This window comes from Ovis canadensis, chromosome 10, assembly GCF_042477335.2.
Source record: "Ovis canadensis isolate MfBH-ARS-UI-01 breed Bighorn chromosome 10, ARS-UI_OviCan_v2, whole genome shotgun sequence".
NCBI classification, from domain to species: domain Eukaryota; kingdom Metazoa; phylum Chordata; class Mammalia; order Artiodactyla; family Bovidae; genus Ovis; species Ovis canadensis.
Genome location: NC_091254.1, coordinates 85,281,676 through 85,295,179, shown reverse-complemented (window position 1 = coordinate 85,295,179; position 13,504 = coordinate 85,281,676). Strand labels below are relative to the sequence as shown.

The following is a 13,504-nucleotide window of genomic DNA, read 5'->3' as shown; positions in this document are numbered from 1 at the left end:
AAAACTGGTGATGTGTAACTGGTAGCATCCGCAGTCTGCTTGATGTTTTTGTTAAAAAACAACAACAAGAAATGCCTTCTTTTGTCTCTTTGTTGCATGGGTTATAGATGCTTCAGACTTAGCCAGTGGAAGCTCCAGCCTCAAGCTGAAGGCTGACTTTTAAAGGGAAAAGTGACAAAATTTGCTGACTTTTCCCAACATTGTCACCAAATAAATAGTGGTGTTAAGCAGAATTCACTGATGTCAAAGTTATTTAAACATTATTAAAAGTACTAATACTTTTATATAATATACAGGCCCTTTTCAAAGAAGGCAATGGCACCCGACTCCAGTACTCTTGCCTGGAAAATCCCATGGATGAAGGAGCCTGGTAGGCTCCTGGTTAGTCCATGGGGTCACTAACAGTCGGACACGACTGAGCGACTTCACTTTCACTTTTTACTTTCATGCATTAGAGAAGGAAATGGCAACCCACTCCAGTGTTCTTGCCTGGAGAATCCCAGGGACGGGGGAGCCTGGTGGGCTGCTGTCTGTGGGGTCACACAGTCGGACATGACTGAAGCAACTTAGTGGTAGTAGGATTAGTAGTTTCTAGCACATTATTTTTTTATGTTTGTGTTAGAGCCACTTTCCGGTATGTATGTTTTTGTCTTGTTTATAATTCAGTGTTTTAATTATCAGTGTCCCAAGGGCAAGATCAATCTTAATTATGTCTTTATAAAGCCCCATAGTCCCAGTGGTATATGTAATAGATAAGTGGCTGGTGATGAAGAACCTGATGGTAATGAGTTACACCTGAAGCAGATCACAGAGCATTAGAGGTGGGTCATTGTTTAGGTAGTCAGGTGATGGAGATGTTGTGTTGTTTGAAATACATTGAGGGTTGTTTGTTGGTGCCTATATGTGTATTTTTCTATGCTTGGAATTTTCTTTGCTCTCTTTGCTGTGGAATGATGTTCCTTATCCTTTGAGGCCCTGTTCTAATGCTACCGGGTCTCTGAAGCTTTTCTTGTTCTCCTTTCCCAGTGGAATTAACAGTTCCATCTTATCTGCCCCTAGCACTTTAATCCTATTTTGTTACAGCACAGACATTGTCTTCCTGTTAGAGTCAAGGTCTTTTCTGCCTTCCCTGCCCAGTTGTGACCTCCTTGAGCAGACAGTCCTTATCTGTTTCATTTCAGGACTTTATTATACATTACTACAAGTTTTCTAAGTTATATGTTGAATTTGGCTGAATGTTTGAATTTCTAATTGAAATCTTTTATTTATTTATTTATTTTCATTTCTCCATTGGTACATTTGTCTGTGATTTCAGCTCAAAAGAGCTGTAGGGAATCATTTGATCCCTGTTCTCTGCTTGTGCCCCCTGCTGGTGCTACAGAAAGCTGGGCTGTGGTCACTGAGGCTTATCTCTCATGTCTGTCCCCTCAGGAGTAAGACTGCAGCTCTCACAGACAACCGGATCAAGACCATGAGTGAAGTCATAACTGGCATCAGAACAATAAAAATGTATGCTTGGGAAAAGTCATTTACAGACTTTATTTCTAGATTGAGAAGGTAAGTTTTTATATATATCAAGTCATATTTGTGCTTTATTTCCTATTTTTACTGAATGAATTTAGGAGTCTTACCAAGTTTTCACATTAATGTAAACTTAACTATACCACACTCCAATATGTGGCAGTGGGGTTAAGTAGAATACTGGGAACATAATTTTAACCTGCTTTCCCATGTACCATATATGTATATGTATGTATGTATATATATATATATATATATATATAGCTACACCAGATGGCTTGTGGAATCTTAGTTCCAGGGATTGAACTCAGACCCTAGGCAATGGAAGTGCAGAGTCCTAACCACCAGGGAATTTTATCATTTACCACGTTCTTAAAGAAGAAGAAGAAGAAGAAGAAGAAGAAAAAAAATATATATATATATATATGTATGCTTCTTATACAGAAATAAAACTCATTAATATATTCTTAATACTGCAATAATTATAAAATTTTAGTACTTGAGATGATATTTAAACTAAAGCTATAATTTATGTTAATGTAGTACCAAGGGGAGATTATAAAGTCTGGCTGTATCAGGCCCAACATTATGAATCAGTATTTTTCATTCCAAACAGCTATGGAAATATTGGTTTTTTAAAACTGTAATTGTTTTTATTTTTAGATAATCAAAGATTCATATGCAGTCGCTTATAGTACAGGGACCTCCCGTGTATCCACTGCTCAGTTTCCTTCAGTGGTAATTTCTGGAAACACTATAGTGCAATATTGCAACAGAATGTTAACTATACAGGGAAGATAAAAAATATTTTCATCAGGACCAGGATTACACAAGTTGCCCTTCTGTTGCACACCTACTTCCCTTCTGTCCCTACCACATCCTTAACCTGTGTCAATCACTAGTCTGGTCTCTCTTTCTATAATTTTGTCATGTTAAAAGAATGTTATCTAAATAATACCATACAGTATGTTAGCATTTTTGATTAACCTTATTCACTAAGAAGAATTCCCTAGAGACTCATCCAAGTTGTTTCATGTATAAATAGCTGGTTCCTTTTATTGTTGAGTAGTATTTCTTGAAAATACTGGGGCTTTGCTCTGCTTCATATTTGTAGAATTTCTTTCATCTTTCAGTTAAATATCTGATGAGTGTTTATACTCGAGCCCAGGGTGCTTAGAATTCTCTGGGTGCTCCCTGTCACCTCTCACTTTTCACCTTTGTGGGTGCCCCTCCTTCTGCTGGGGATACACTCTCATCCCTTTTCTCTGGCCTCTGCCAGTCCTGACTGACTGCAGCTCATCTCAGGTTCCATGTGTCTGTGACTTGCCCTGACTCTACTGCTCTGGGGTATATTCCTCTGCTCTGTACTCCAGTGGGGGCTGTGCTGGCTGCCTGGCTAATGTCTTTGTATCTCACAATTTTGGGTTGCTTATTCTCTCCCTCCACAAGTTCATGAGCTCCTGCAGGGACAGGCCTTGTCTTAGACATTCTCAAGGTACCTGGCACACGACTTGTGATTATGAATGCTTGTTGAATGAATATTCAAATCCAATCTGATTGACCCAAAAAGTTTAAAAGTGTGACATTAAGGACACTTTTAGTTGGAAGAGTGAAGTGGCGATGCAGTGTATGGTCCTGGTGTCAGGGCAGACCCCCGGGTGTGCACTGTGTAGCATCTCCGTGACTTGAGGGATGGTTTATCTTAATCTGTGTCCACTGCCTAGAAAGGGGCCACTCACACAGGGCACTGAATTCATGAGTTGATGTTGGTGTTCCTTTTAAAACCTATTTCCTACTCTTTTTCAGGAATGAAATTTCCAAGATTCTGAAAAGTTCCTACCTTAGAGGAACAAATTTGGCAATTTTTTTTGCTGCCAGCAAAATCATGATTTTTATCACCTTCATCATTGCTGTGGTCCTTGACAACTCGATCACAGCCAGCCAAGTGTTTCTGGTGGTGATGCTGTTCGAGACTGTGAGGTTTACAGGCACCCTCTACTTCCCTATGGCCATCGAGAAGGTGTCAGAGGCTGTTGTCAGCATCAACAGAATCAAGGTTTGATGAAAAGCAATTTTTTTAGTTGTAGGTGAACTTTATGAACAATGCCTTATTTGGTGTCACTGTGTGCCAGTTTGGTGACATTTATCTCTCATTGCCAAAGCTGGCGGTCTTTCCAAAATGTCATACATACTCCCCTCTCTTCTTATATAGAGTGCATTACAAATATCATAAGATCCCTGCTGGTTTATGGGTGGCAGTAGCAGGGGCACAGGCTCTTGATGTGCAGTGATGACTGCAGGGTGATTGAAATATCTAAAAGCAGGAGCAGTAAACAGAGCTTTGAGTATATGGACCTTTGTCAGCAAAGTGATGCCTCTGCTTTTTAATAAGCTGTTTAAGTTGGTCATAGCTTTTCTTCCAAGGAGCAAGTGTCTTTTAATTTCATATCTGCAGTGATTTTGGAGGCCCAAAAGTAAAGCCTCTCACTGTTTGCATGTTTCCTCATCTATTTGCCATAAAGTGATGGGACTGGATGACATGATCTTAGTTTTCTGAATTGCTGGGGTCCTTTAATGGACCGGGACCTGGAGGTCCAGAGTCGATGATAAGAAAGTGAAAAACAAAGCCAGAGGAAGGGAGACAGAGAGAGAGAAAAGAAAAAAAAGACACAGGGACCCAAAGTCTGATGGAGCAATGGTGCTTTAATGATTTTTCTGTGAGCATATATAGGCTGTAGTACAAGAAAGTTCTTTCGACTATGATGAAGATCAGAAAACCAAACGTACAGTAACCATTACCAAGGGAACAAGGAATAATAATGGTCACAAGGTCAAGAGACAATCCATATGTCAAGAAAAAGCGGTGGGGGGGAGGGGGGAAGGAGAGACTAAACAGTTTTTTTTTGTAAAGAGAATGTTTACTAAAGGAGACCCAAGCCTGTCTCACACCTTAGTCCTGAGAGCTGAGCAAAGTTTTACTCACCTCTGGCAGAAGCTGATAAAGAACAGAGGATTTATGAGAAACAGCACATAGGACTCCTCCTGTTAAACACTCCCCGACAATGAATGTTGAGTTTTAAGACAACTTTTTCACTCTGCGCTTTCACTTTCATCCAGAGGCTCTTTAGTTCCTCTTCACTTTCTACTATTAGGGTGATGTCATCTGCCTATCTGAGATTATTGATATTTCTCCTGGGAATCTTGATTCCAGCTTATTCTTCATCCAGCCCAGCATTTCGCATAATGTGCTCTGCATATAATTTAAATAAGTAAGGTGACAATATATGGCCTTGACATACTCCTTTCCAAATTTTGAACCAGTTCATTGTTCCATGTCTGGTTTTAACTGTTGCTTCTTGACCTGCATATTGGTTTCTCAGGAGGCAGGTAAGATGGTCTGGTTCCATCTCTTTAAGAATTTTTCATAGTTTGTTGTAATCCACACAGTCAAAGGCTTTAGAATAGTCAGTGAAGCAGAAGTAGATGTTTTTCTGGAATTCTCTTGCTCTTTCTATGATCCAACAGATATTGGCAATTTACCTCTGGTTCCTCTACCTTTTCTAAATCCAATTTGTACATCTAGAATTTCTCAGTACACATACTGCTGAAGCTTGAAGGATTTTGAACATTACTTTGCTAGCATGTGGAATGAGCACAATCGTGCAGTAGTTTAAACATTCTTTGACCTTACCTTTCTTAGGGGTTGGGCTTCCCTGGTGGCTCAACTGGTAAAGAATATGCCTGCAATGCAGGAGACTTGGGTTTGATCCCTTGGTTGGAAAGATCCCCTAGAGAAGGGAAAGGCTACCCACTCTAGTATTCTAGAGAATTCCATGGACTGTACAGTCCATGGAGTTGCAAAGAGTCAGACTTGACTGAGCGACTTTCACTTCTTTGGGATCAGAATGAAAACTGACCTTTTCCAGTCCTGTGGCCACTGATGAGTTTTCCAAATTTGCTGGCATATTGAGTCCAGCACTTTAACAGCATCATCTTTTAGGATTTGAAGTGACTCAGCTGGAATCCCATCACCTCCACTTGCTTTGTTCATAGTAATGCTTCCAAGGCTCATTTGACCTCACACTGGTAGAATGTTTGGCTCTAGGTGAGTGATCACACCATTGCAGTTATCCACATCATTAAGACCTACGGAACCTGCTTCTCTTTTGTCTCCTTCTTTGGCAGACGGGTTCTTTACCACTAGAGCCACCTGGGAAGCCCAAAGAACTACCATGCTGCTGCTGCTAAGTCGCTTCAGTTGTGTCTGACTCTGTGCGAACCCATAGATGGCAGCCCACCAGGCTTCCCTGTCCCTGGGATTCTCCAGGCAAGAACACTGGAGTGGGTTGCCATTTCCTTCTCCAATGCATGAAAGGGAAAAGTGAAAGTGAAGTTGCTCAGTCGTGTCTGACTCTTAGCCACCCCATGGACTGCAGCCCACCAGGCTCCTCCATCCATGGGATTTTCCAGGCAAGAGTACTGGACTGGGGTGCCATTGCCTTCTCCAAAGAACTACCATATGATCCAACAATTCCAGTTCTAGGTATTTTCCCAAATAAAGTGAAATAAGAGATACCTTTTCAAAAGATATCTGTACTCCCATGTTCATTGCAATGCTACTCATAATAGCCAAGATGTGGAAATTACCTGACTGTTCACTGGGGGGTGAATGAGTAAAAAGTGAGTATGTACATAAAGCGGAATATCATTCAGTGTTAGGAACAAAGGAAACTCTGCAATAGCAACAACATGGATGAAACTTGAAGACATGATGAGTGACATAAGCTAGTCATGTAAGGACACATGCTGTATGATTCTGCTTGTAAGAGGTATCAAAATAATCAAATTCATAGAATCAGAATCAAAGCTAAAGGGGAAATAGGGAGTAACTGATCAATAGGCATAACATTTCAGGTAAGAAAGATGAATATATTTTGGATTATCTCCTATACAGTGTTGTTTCTGTTGTTACCAATGATGTACCTTTAATTTACTGTGATAAAATGACAACAGAAATGGAATCCTGACAGCAATTGAATGGGATAAGCATAAGTGTCCCCGTTTTACAGGTAAGGAAACAGGTCCTATAACAGATGAAATAGTTCACCTGTCTTTTTGTCTCTCGTAAATGACAGAACTAGGATTCTGCCCAAAGCCTGGTTTCTTGCATTGCCTTGGTAGTATATTTTGGCATGTGGAATCTCTCATTAAGTGTGGCTTTCATCATCTGTGGCCCTACATCTCTTTCTTTGAGCTCCTGAATGTGACTTTGTCTTGACTAAGCCACGCGTTTGTGGATTTCTCTCCTTCCCTGAACTCCAGACTTATCTAAAAGGCAGCTACAGTGCCTTGTTCACCATTGTACTCCTCATGAATAGCCGATGCTCACAAAATGTGCAGCTGAAGTGATCTTCAAGCTCCATGGTGTCTAGGCTCCTGCAGATACCTAACTATTAAGCATGGTTATAGTGGAGACGGTGGTAACTCTGATTCTCACATCAATTATGTGATACACTTAAAGGGGATGTGTGAAAGGGGACCTGCAGAGTTTTTCGGAGTATTGTGCTCAAAAATATTTGAGTAGGATTTTTTATTTCTTTTCCACCAAAATGTACCTGAACAGTGTCTGAGGCTTAAAATTCCTTTCCATGTAGATATGTGTGGTAACATTAAAATTGTAACCTGCTGAGAAGTTTGGGGCTTTGTCAGGATGCTTTGTGTCCTGATTAAACATTGTTGATATGAGCAAGAAACCTAGATTTTCTCTCATTTTCATACAGTTTCTGGAGGGATGATGGTCTAGAAATTTAGAGATCTTTTAGGCAATAGTTGTTTTCAGTAAAGGCGGGGCCAATGGCCAAGAATAAGCATGGTGAGAAGCATGACAAATTGTTCCAAGGCGAGTAGAAATAATTGTTGAACTATTTTTTCCTTTTACATATTAGACTCTTATTCAGCCCATATAATTTTTGCAATGCTTAAAATTTTTTTAATTCTCTAGCTCATCAGAATCCCCTGAATGCCTTTAAAACTCACACCTTGGTGTTTCTGATTCACTAGGTTTTTGCTTGGGGCCCAAGGTATCTGTGTCTTTAGTCAATGTTCCATGCATCTGAAAATAAGCCAAACCTGGGAAACATTGCCCTAGTTGTAGAAAGAAACACACAGAGTCACCAGGTATTTTAGCAAATATAAAATATGACAGGATGTTGCTGAGATTAAAATAATTTGAGAGGAAAACCCTGTCTTAATTTATGCTAGACTTTTGGTGGGGTGCAGGGGAGTAAATTTGAAATTTATCCACCTATTTCATCACTTCACAAAATAATTGAATACTACTTACCTGAAGTCTGGAGCAGGCTAGATGAGTATGTACAGTGGCAGGTAAGCACATGCAGAGAAGTCCTTCCTGCTTGAAATGTATGTTTTATCAAGTGAGGGGTTAAAATGGAATCAAATAGTGAAACTCACAGTGGATGCACATTTGTGTGTCATTAGTCCTTGGGAGGAAAAATCTGATGTGCCATAAAGTGCTTTGGCAGAGCCACTGGTGTAATTTTGGAGGTCGTGTTTCCTGGAAAGGCTGAGGAAATTACCTGGAGAATTCCATGTGTAGGGCTGGGGGAGGTGGGAGGCTGATGCGTCTCATTTTCCTGGGGAAGGTGATGTGATGAAGGCTTTTAGTGCATGAGAAGGGGATTTATGCATTTGAGGAACCAAAAATGTCTGAGCCTGCAGAGTATGGAGTGCTAGAAGCCTGATCAGGGGACTATGTAAGTCCCTACAGGTAACATTAAGATTTTTTATCACCTCAGAGTTCCCTCTGGCTGCAGGTTCTAAATGTGCTGGAGTTTGGAGCCAGACTTTCTCCTTGAGGAAAAACTAGTCCACTTATTGAGAAACTTACAACTTTCCTCATGGTCTGAAACTCTTCATATTATATACACACACACACATATATATATACACACACGCACATATATATATATGTATATACACACACACATAAATATTTTGTGTGTATTATATACACACACAAACCTATACATATAAAATACTCTATGTATCCTGTATTCACTATATTGCTATATATATATGATGTACTGTATATTTTATTCTGTATATTATTCAGTGTGTTCTGATGTAAACCAACACTTTAAGTGCAGTTGGAAAATGCTATGTTGGCTATATGAAGTTTGTTATAAATTCCAGGAAAGCAGTTATGTTTGTTTGTGCTTTCATCCAGCAAACTAAACTGTCTGTTTTTCCTTTCTCTGTAGGACTTCCTGTTACTCGAAGATATACCACCGCATGACCATCAGCTGGTGCCATCAGGTGGTGAAACAATTGTGGACGTGCAAGATTTAACTGCTTTTTGGGATAAGGTAACAAGTCCTCCACCTCAGGATCATGACTGCTAATAAGACAACTGTGACATAGATTTATAAGAAAATTTTAAGGTTTTACACATGGTGTAAAATGTGACTTACTTGTATACTGAAAGTATGTTATAAAACTTCTCAAAATCAGAAATAAGGTTTGCAACTACTGGAGATTAAGTATAATATCAGCCTAAGACATCTGACAGTTTGTTCTCTCTCTCATTTTCAACAGAGGTTTCAAGTATTAGCACATCTTGAACTTAAATTACATACATTGGTAATGTTAGAATTTACAGGATTGGACATACAAAATACTGCAGTATGATGTGGGTTAACTAACAGATACACAACAAGTTGTTAGAGACAACAGCCTTTGGGGAATCAATGTACATTTTCTGTATACTGATCTTCACAGACCATCTTACTACACACGGAGTGAGGCTGTGATCTGGATCTTGGCTGTGGGGTAGGGTGGGGGCTCCCCCATCCTAATCTTCTGGAAGCTTCTAGCTACTTTGGTAGCAGCCAGGGACAGGAGGAGACAGCAGGTGGTCATCGTGAGCCCCAGTGATTCTGTTTAAAGCTTTCACTATATGGAAGCTGACATGGAGAACTGGCGATGTTCCAACACTTGGCTTATTTATAATGTTCAGGCAAACAGGGAAAGCAGAAGAATTTGCTCTCAAGTATTACACCCCCAGTGCAGCCCCTTCATTGGCAATTGAAACGCTCTCCTGCAACCTGGTTCCATGATCCTGTGTGCACACCCTCCCATGTCAGTGTGGATTAGTCAGGAAAACTGAACCCACACCACAGGAGGGTAGGTTAGGTCATGGGTGAGGGAGCCCTCGGGAGGGAGAGGGGCACAGACATTGGGATTTTGGAGAGAAGCTGAGTCTGAATGAAGCCCCTGCTGGGTTGGGAGGCAGGAGACTCTGTAACCTGCTCCCCCAGACAGACAGGTGGGCAGATGGGGGGAAGTCTCAGGGACCCAGGTCTCATTCATGAAATGGTGGGATTTGGTCTGTATTTAAGCTCTAAAATAAATGGTCCTGTGTGAGCCTCCAGATCTCATGGAACAGGGGTTTCCAACTGTGTCTGCACAGAGTCAGGGTTCAGCTGATGATCCTTGTTGAGTCAGTGTCCCCTAATCCTGGGTAACCAGGAGGGGAGGGGACCCAGTGCCTCTGAGCTGTCGAGTGCTGTCATGGCGGAGTAGTGCCTGCCTGAAGCCTGAACAGGGAGGGAACTCAATGTCCTGTCCTGACAAACTATGAGGGGAGGGGACAGGGATGATGATTGTATGTGGCTCATTATTTTGTAGTCACACCTGAGTGAAAAGTAGTAAAATAGGAACCCTAAGTGTCAACACGAAGAAAGGAGTGGAGAAGTTTAAACAAATGCTTCTCGTATATTAAAACTAGCTTCTTACTGATTTTTCATTCCTAAAATCTGAAACTTTGTTTTGGTGATGAAAATTAATTATTATTTTCAGTATATGATTGCCTTATTATCAGTTCAGCTGTTTACAAATAAATCTTTTATTTTTAAGATTATCTAGACTTTTTTATGCAGACTCTATGCTTTTAGTCTTTTGGGCTTTTTACTTAATTACATGTAACCACTGTGTATGTGTTTTTAAACATAACAGTTACTGACAAATTTCTTAACACTTAGGATATGTAAAGAAGTACCCATACCCTCAAGTCTCCCAGGAATGTGACCTGTGATTGGCATGATGAGTACATTGTCCTTCTTCCTCATATTGGATTGTGTGCTGTCAAATGCATTTCCATGTTTTTGTTTTCCTTACAGTAGAGGGACTTTATCGTCCGTGTTTAGCCAGGACAGATAATGCATGTAACATGTATAAAATTGAGGCTTTATTCCTCTGACTCACAATGTCATAAATTTCCTTATTCCCCATTTTTGTGTGTGTGTGTTATTGATGTTAAATTAAAGCTCTCGTGAAATTAGACTGTTATTTACAAGAGTTAATTTACCAAGAGTGATTTTATTATGTAAAGTGTCCCCTTCTTGCTGAGTGTTACTGAGATTTTTTTCTTTATCAAATGAAAATGGGGAGATTAATAGAGATTTCAAGTTACAGTGTTTATTAGTATAGGACCAGGCGTGCTACATTCTTCTGCTGCCACCTTATATTTAAAACCAAAGATCACTGTGTGTGTGTTCAGTCGCTGTGTCAGACTCTTTGTAAACCCATGGACTGTAGCCTGCCAGGCTCCTTTGTCCATGGAATTTCCAGGCGAGAATACTAGAGGGGCTATGAAAAAGGGTAAGTGGTAAAAACCTCCCACACTGAATACTCTAGTAAGTACATTATTTTAATAAGCTTATGTACATCATTCAGTTTGCATTTCAAGCAGGTTCCTTGTCATTGCATCTCCTTAAATTCTGTGAGTGTCTACACCTGAGTCCATATGGAAATCAGGTGAAAGAAGCCTTCCTAAGGCAACTAAAGCTGTTTCAGCTCCCCAAAAGATAGGAGTGGATGAAAAGACCTATAAAACACGATGTCTTAAAATGAGAAAATGTGGGCTATGTTAGCATTTCAATAACTCTTATGGTATTTTCCCCAGTATTTGAAGTAATTTGTGTTACTTTATTGAAATGGGTACATTTTTGTAACTTTCATTTGCAGGAATCAGGAACCCCAGCCCTACAAGGCCTTTCCTTTACTGTCAGACGTGGTGAACTGTTAGCTGTGGTTGGACCTGTGGGCGCAGGAAAGGTATGTTCTGATGCCTTTTTGCAGCTTGGTAACAGCCCCTGTTATATTCTCAGAGTGGAGCCCAGAGCTGAGTGTGACTCAGTTTGAATTCAGTGTGTCTAGAACAGTGTTTCTCTAGGTATGTTCTATGGAGCATTCATTTTGCGAGAAGGTTTCGTGGCAAACAAATCTGAATAAGTGCACACTGTGTTCTCCTTCTTGGTGCTTCACATTGCCCAGTTGGGAACCACATGTCAAGCAGTGAACATCTCAGTGAAGGAAATTATTGATGTGACAGCTTTTCAGAATGGATGGAGACAATGGGGATTTCTTTTTGTCACAGTGGCCCCTCCAGGAAGTCTGGGGGTGGTGCAGGTTCTTCCAGGAAGCTCTGAGCATTTCCTCACGTGACTTGACTTGGTCCTATCAGTGCACGTGTAGTGAATGTGCGGCCATGTGCTGGAGCTAAAGGTACAGACATGAGCCAGGGCTTGATACCTCTGCTCCGGAGCAACCAGGTTCTGGGGTGAGACAGATACACAGGCAGGTTATTTCAGCCCAGGGCAATGAGCACTCTGATGTGTGGACACAGACACAACACATCTATGTGTTGTAAAACATTTGAAATTTGCACTTTGACTTAGTCTCATGTGTTTTGTACAATAACATACAGAAACCTAAATGTGGGATACGTACACGAAAGGGTGATGATTTCCTTTATCATGGACTTTGCTCTGCAGACACAACTCACTTCATAGTTCTTTTAGTCCATCGTCTTTGGATATATTATTTACATATAACTTTAAAAAAATAAAATATTTGTTTATTTGACTGCATGAGATCTTAGTTGCAGTATGTGAGGTCTTGTTCCCTGACCAGGGATTGAACCCCAGCCCCTGCACAGGGAGCGCAAAGTCCCAGCCTCTGGACCACCAGGGAATTCCCTACACATAGCTTTTTAAGAACAAGTATTTGTCAAATAAAGGATATCCCAGATGTAGGAACAACTGCATTAAACATCAGATATATGAACTACACATCCTGTGGGACTGCTCTACTAGAGAAAGATGTTGAATATTCTTAATTAGCCTTTGCTGAGTAGAGCACTTCATTTGGGGGAAATTCAGGCAGCATAGATTGTTATGCTGTTCATATTCCTTATCAACCGTTAATTTACCTTGACCAATGGTATTATTTTTATTTTTATCACAATCACCAGAGCAGTACTTTATCCTGTTTTGAAGGAAAGGTTTCTATCCTGTATCAAGCACCAGGGTGGGGTCAGCTGTGCCGCGGGCGTGTTCCATCCTGAGTGCTGCCTGTTCATTTGTGTGTTGCTGTCTGTTTCAGTCGTCACTGTTAAGCGCTTTGCTGGGGGAGATGCCCTTGATCCAGGGGAATGTCAACATCCACGGGAGGATCGCATATGTTTCTCAGCAGCCCTGGGTGTTTCCAGGAACTGTGAGGAGTAACATTTTATTTGGAAAGAAATATGAAGAAGACAGATATAAAGAAGTAATAAAGGCGTGTGCTTTGGAAAAGGTGAATAATGACTTTTGAGCTACATCTACTCAAATTTCAAATAGTGATAATGTTGGTTTAAACTCTAAAGTTAGTTGAAATTTCTTTTTAATTTGAAAGGTCTTTGATTGTTGCTTAATATATTTGCTGGTCTTCTGGGTAAATATGCAGGCATATATGTTGCTGTTTTAATCCTGATGTGATAACAACACTCACAGAATAACTTTGGTGGGGGGCTGTGTGGTTGTTTCATTTTGTGAAATTTCATTCATTGTTTTTGGTATGGAGGGCTGTGCCACACGCCTTGCACAATCTTAGTTCCCTGACTACAGAGTGAACTCAGTCACTT

At 40.5% G+C, this 13,504-nt stretch overlaps 1 protein-coding gene across 2 annotated transcripts in view; it reads left to right on the top strand.

The window, feature by feature from the left end:
• LOC138446664 (ATP-binding cassette sub-family C member 4-like) overlaps positions 1-13,504 on the top strand; it is a 126,555-nt gene that overhangs the window by 40,035 nt on the left and 73,016 nt on the right. For both annotated transcript variants that reach the window (XM_069601883.1, XM_069601882.1), the window contains exons 7-11: positions 1,432-1,557; positions 3,328-3,577; positions 8,802-8,906; positions 11,566-11,655; positions 12,985-13,176. In XM_069601883.1, the coding sequence (XP_069457984.1) occupies positions 1,432-1,557; positions 3,328-3,577; positions 8,802-8,906; positions 11,566-11,655; positions 12,985-13,176 (763 nt within the window). The remainder of the gene's footprint in view (positions 1-1,431; positions 1,558-3,327; positions 3,578-8,801; positions 8,907-11,565; positions 11,656-12,984; positions 13,177-13,504) is intronic.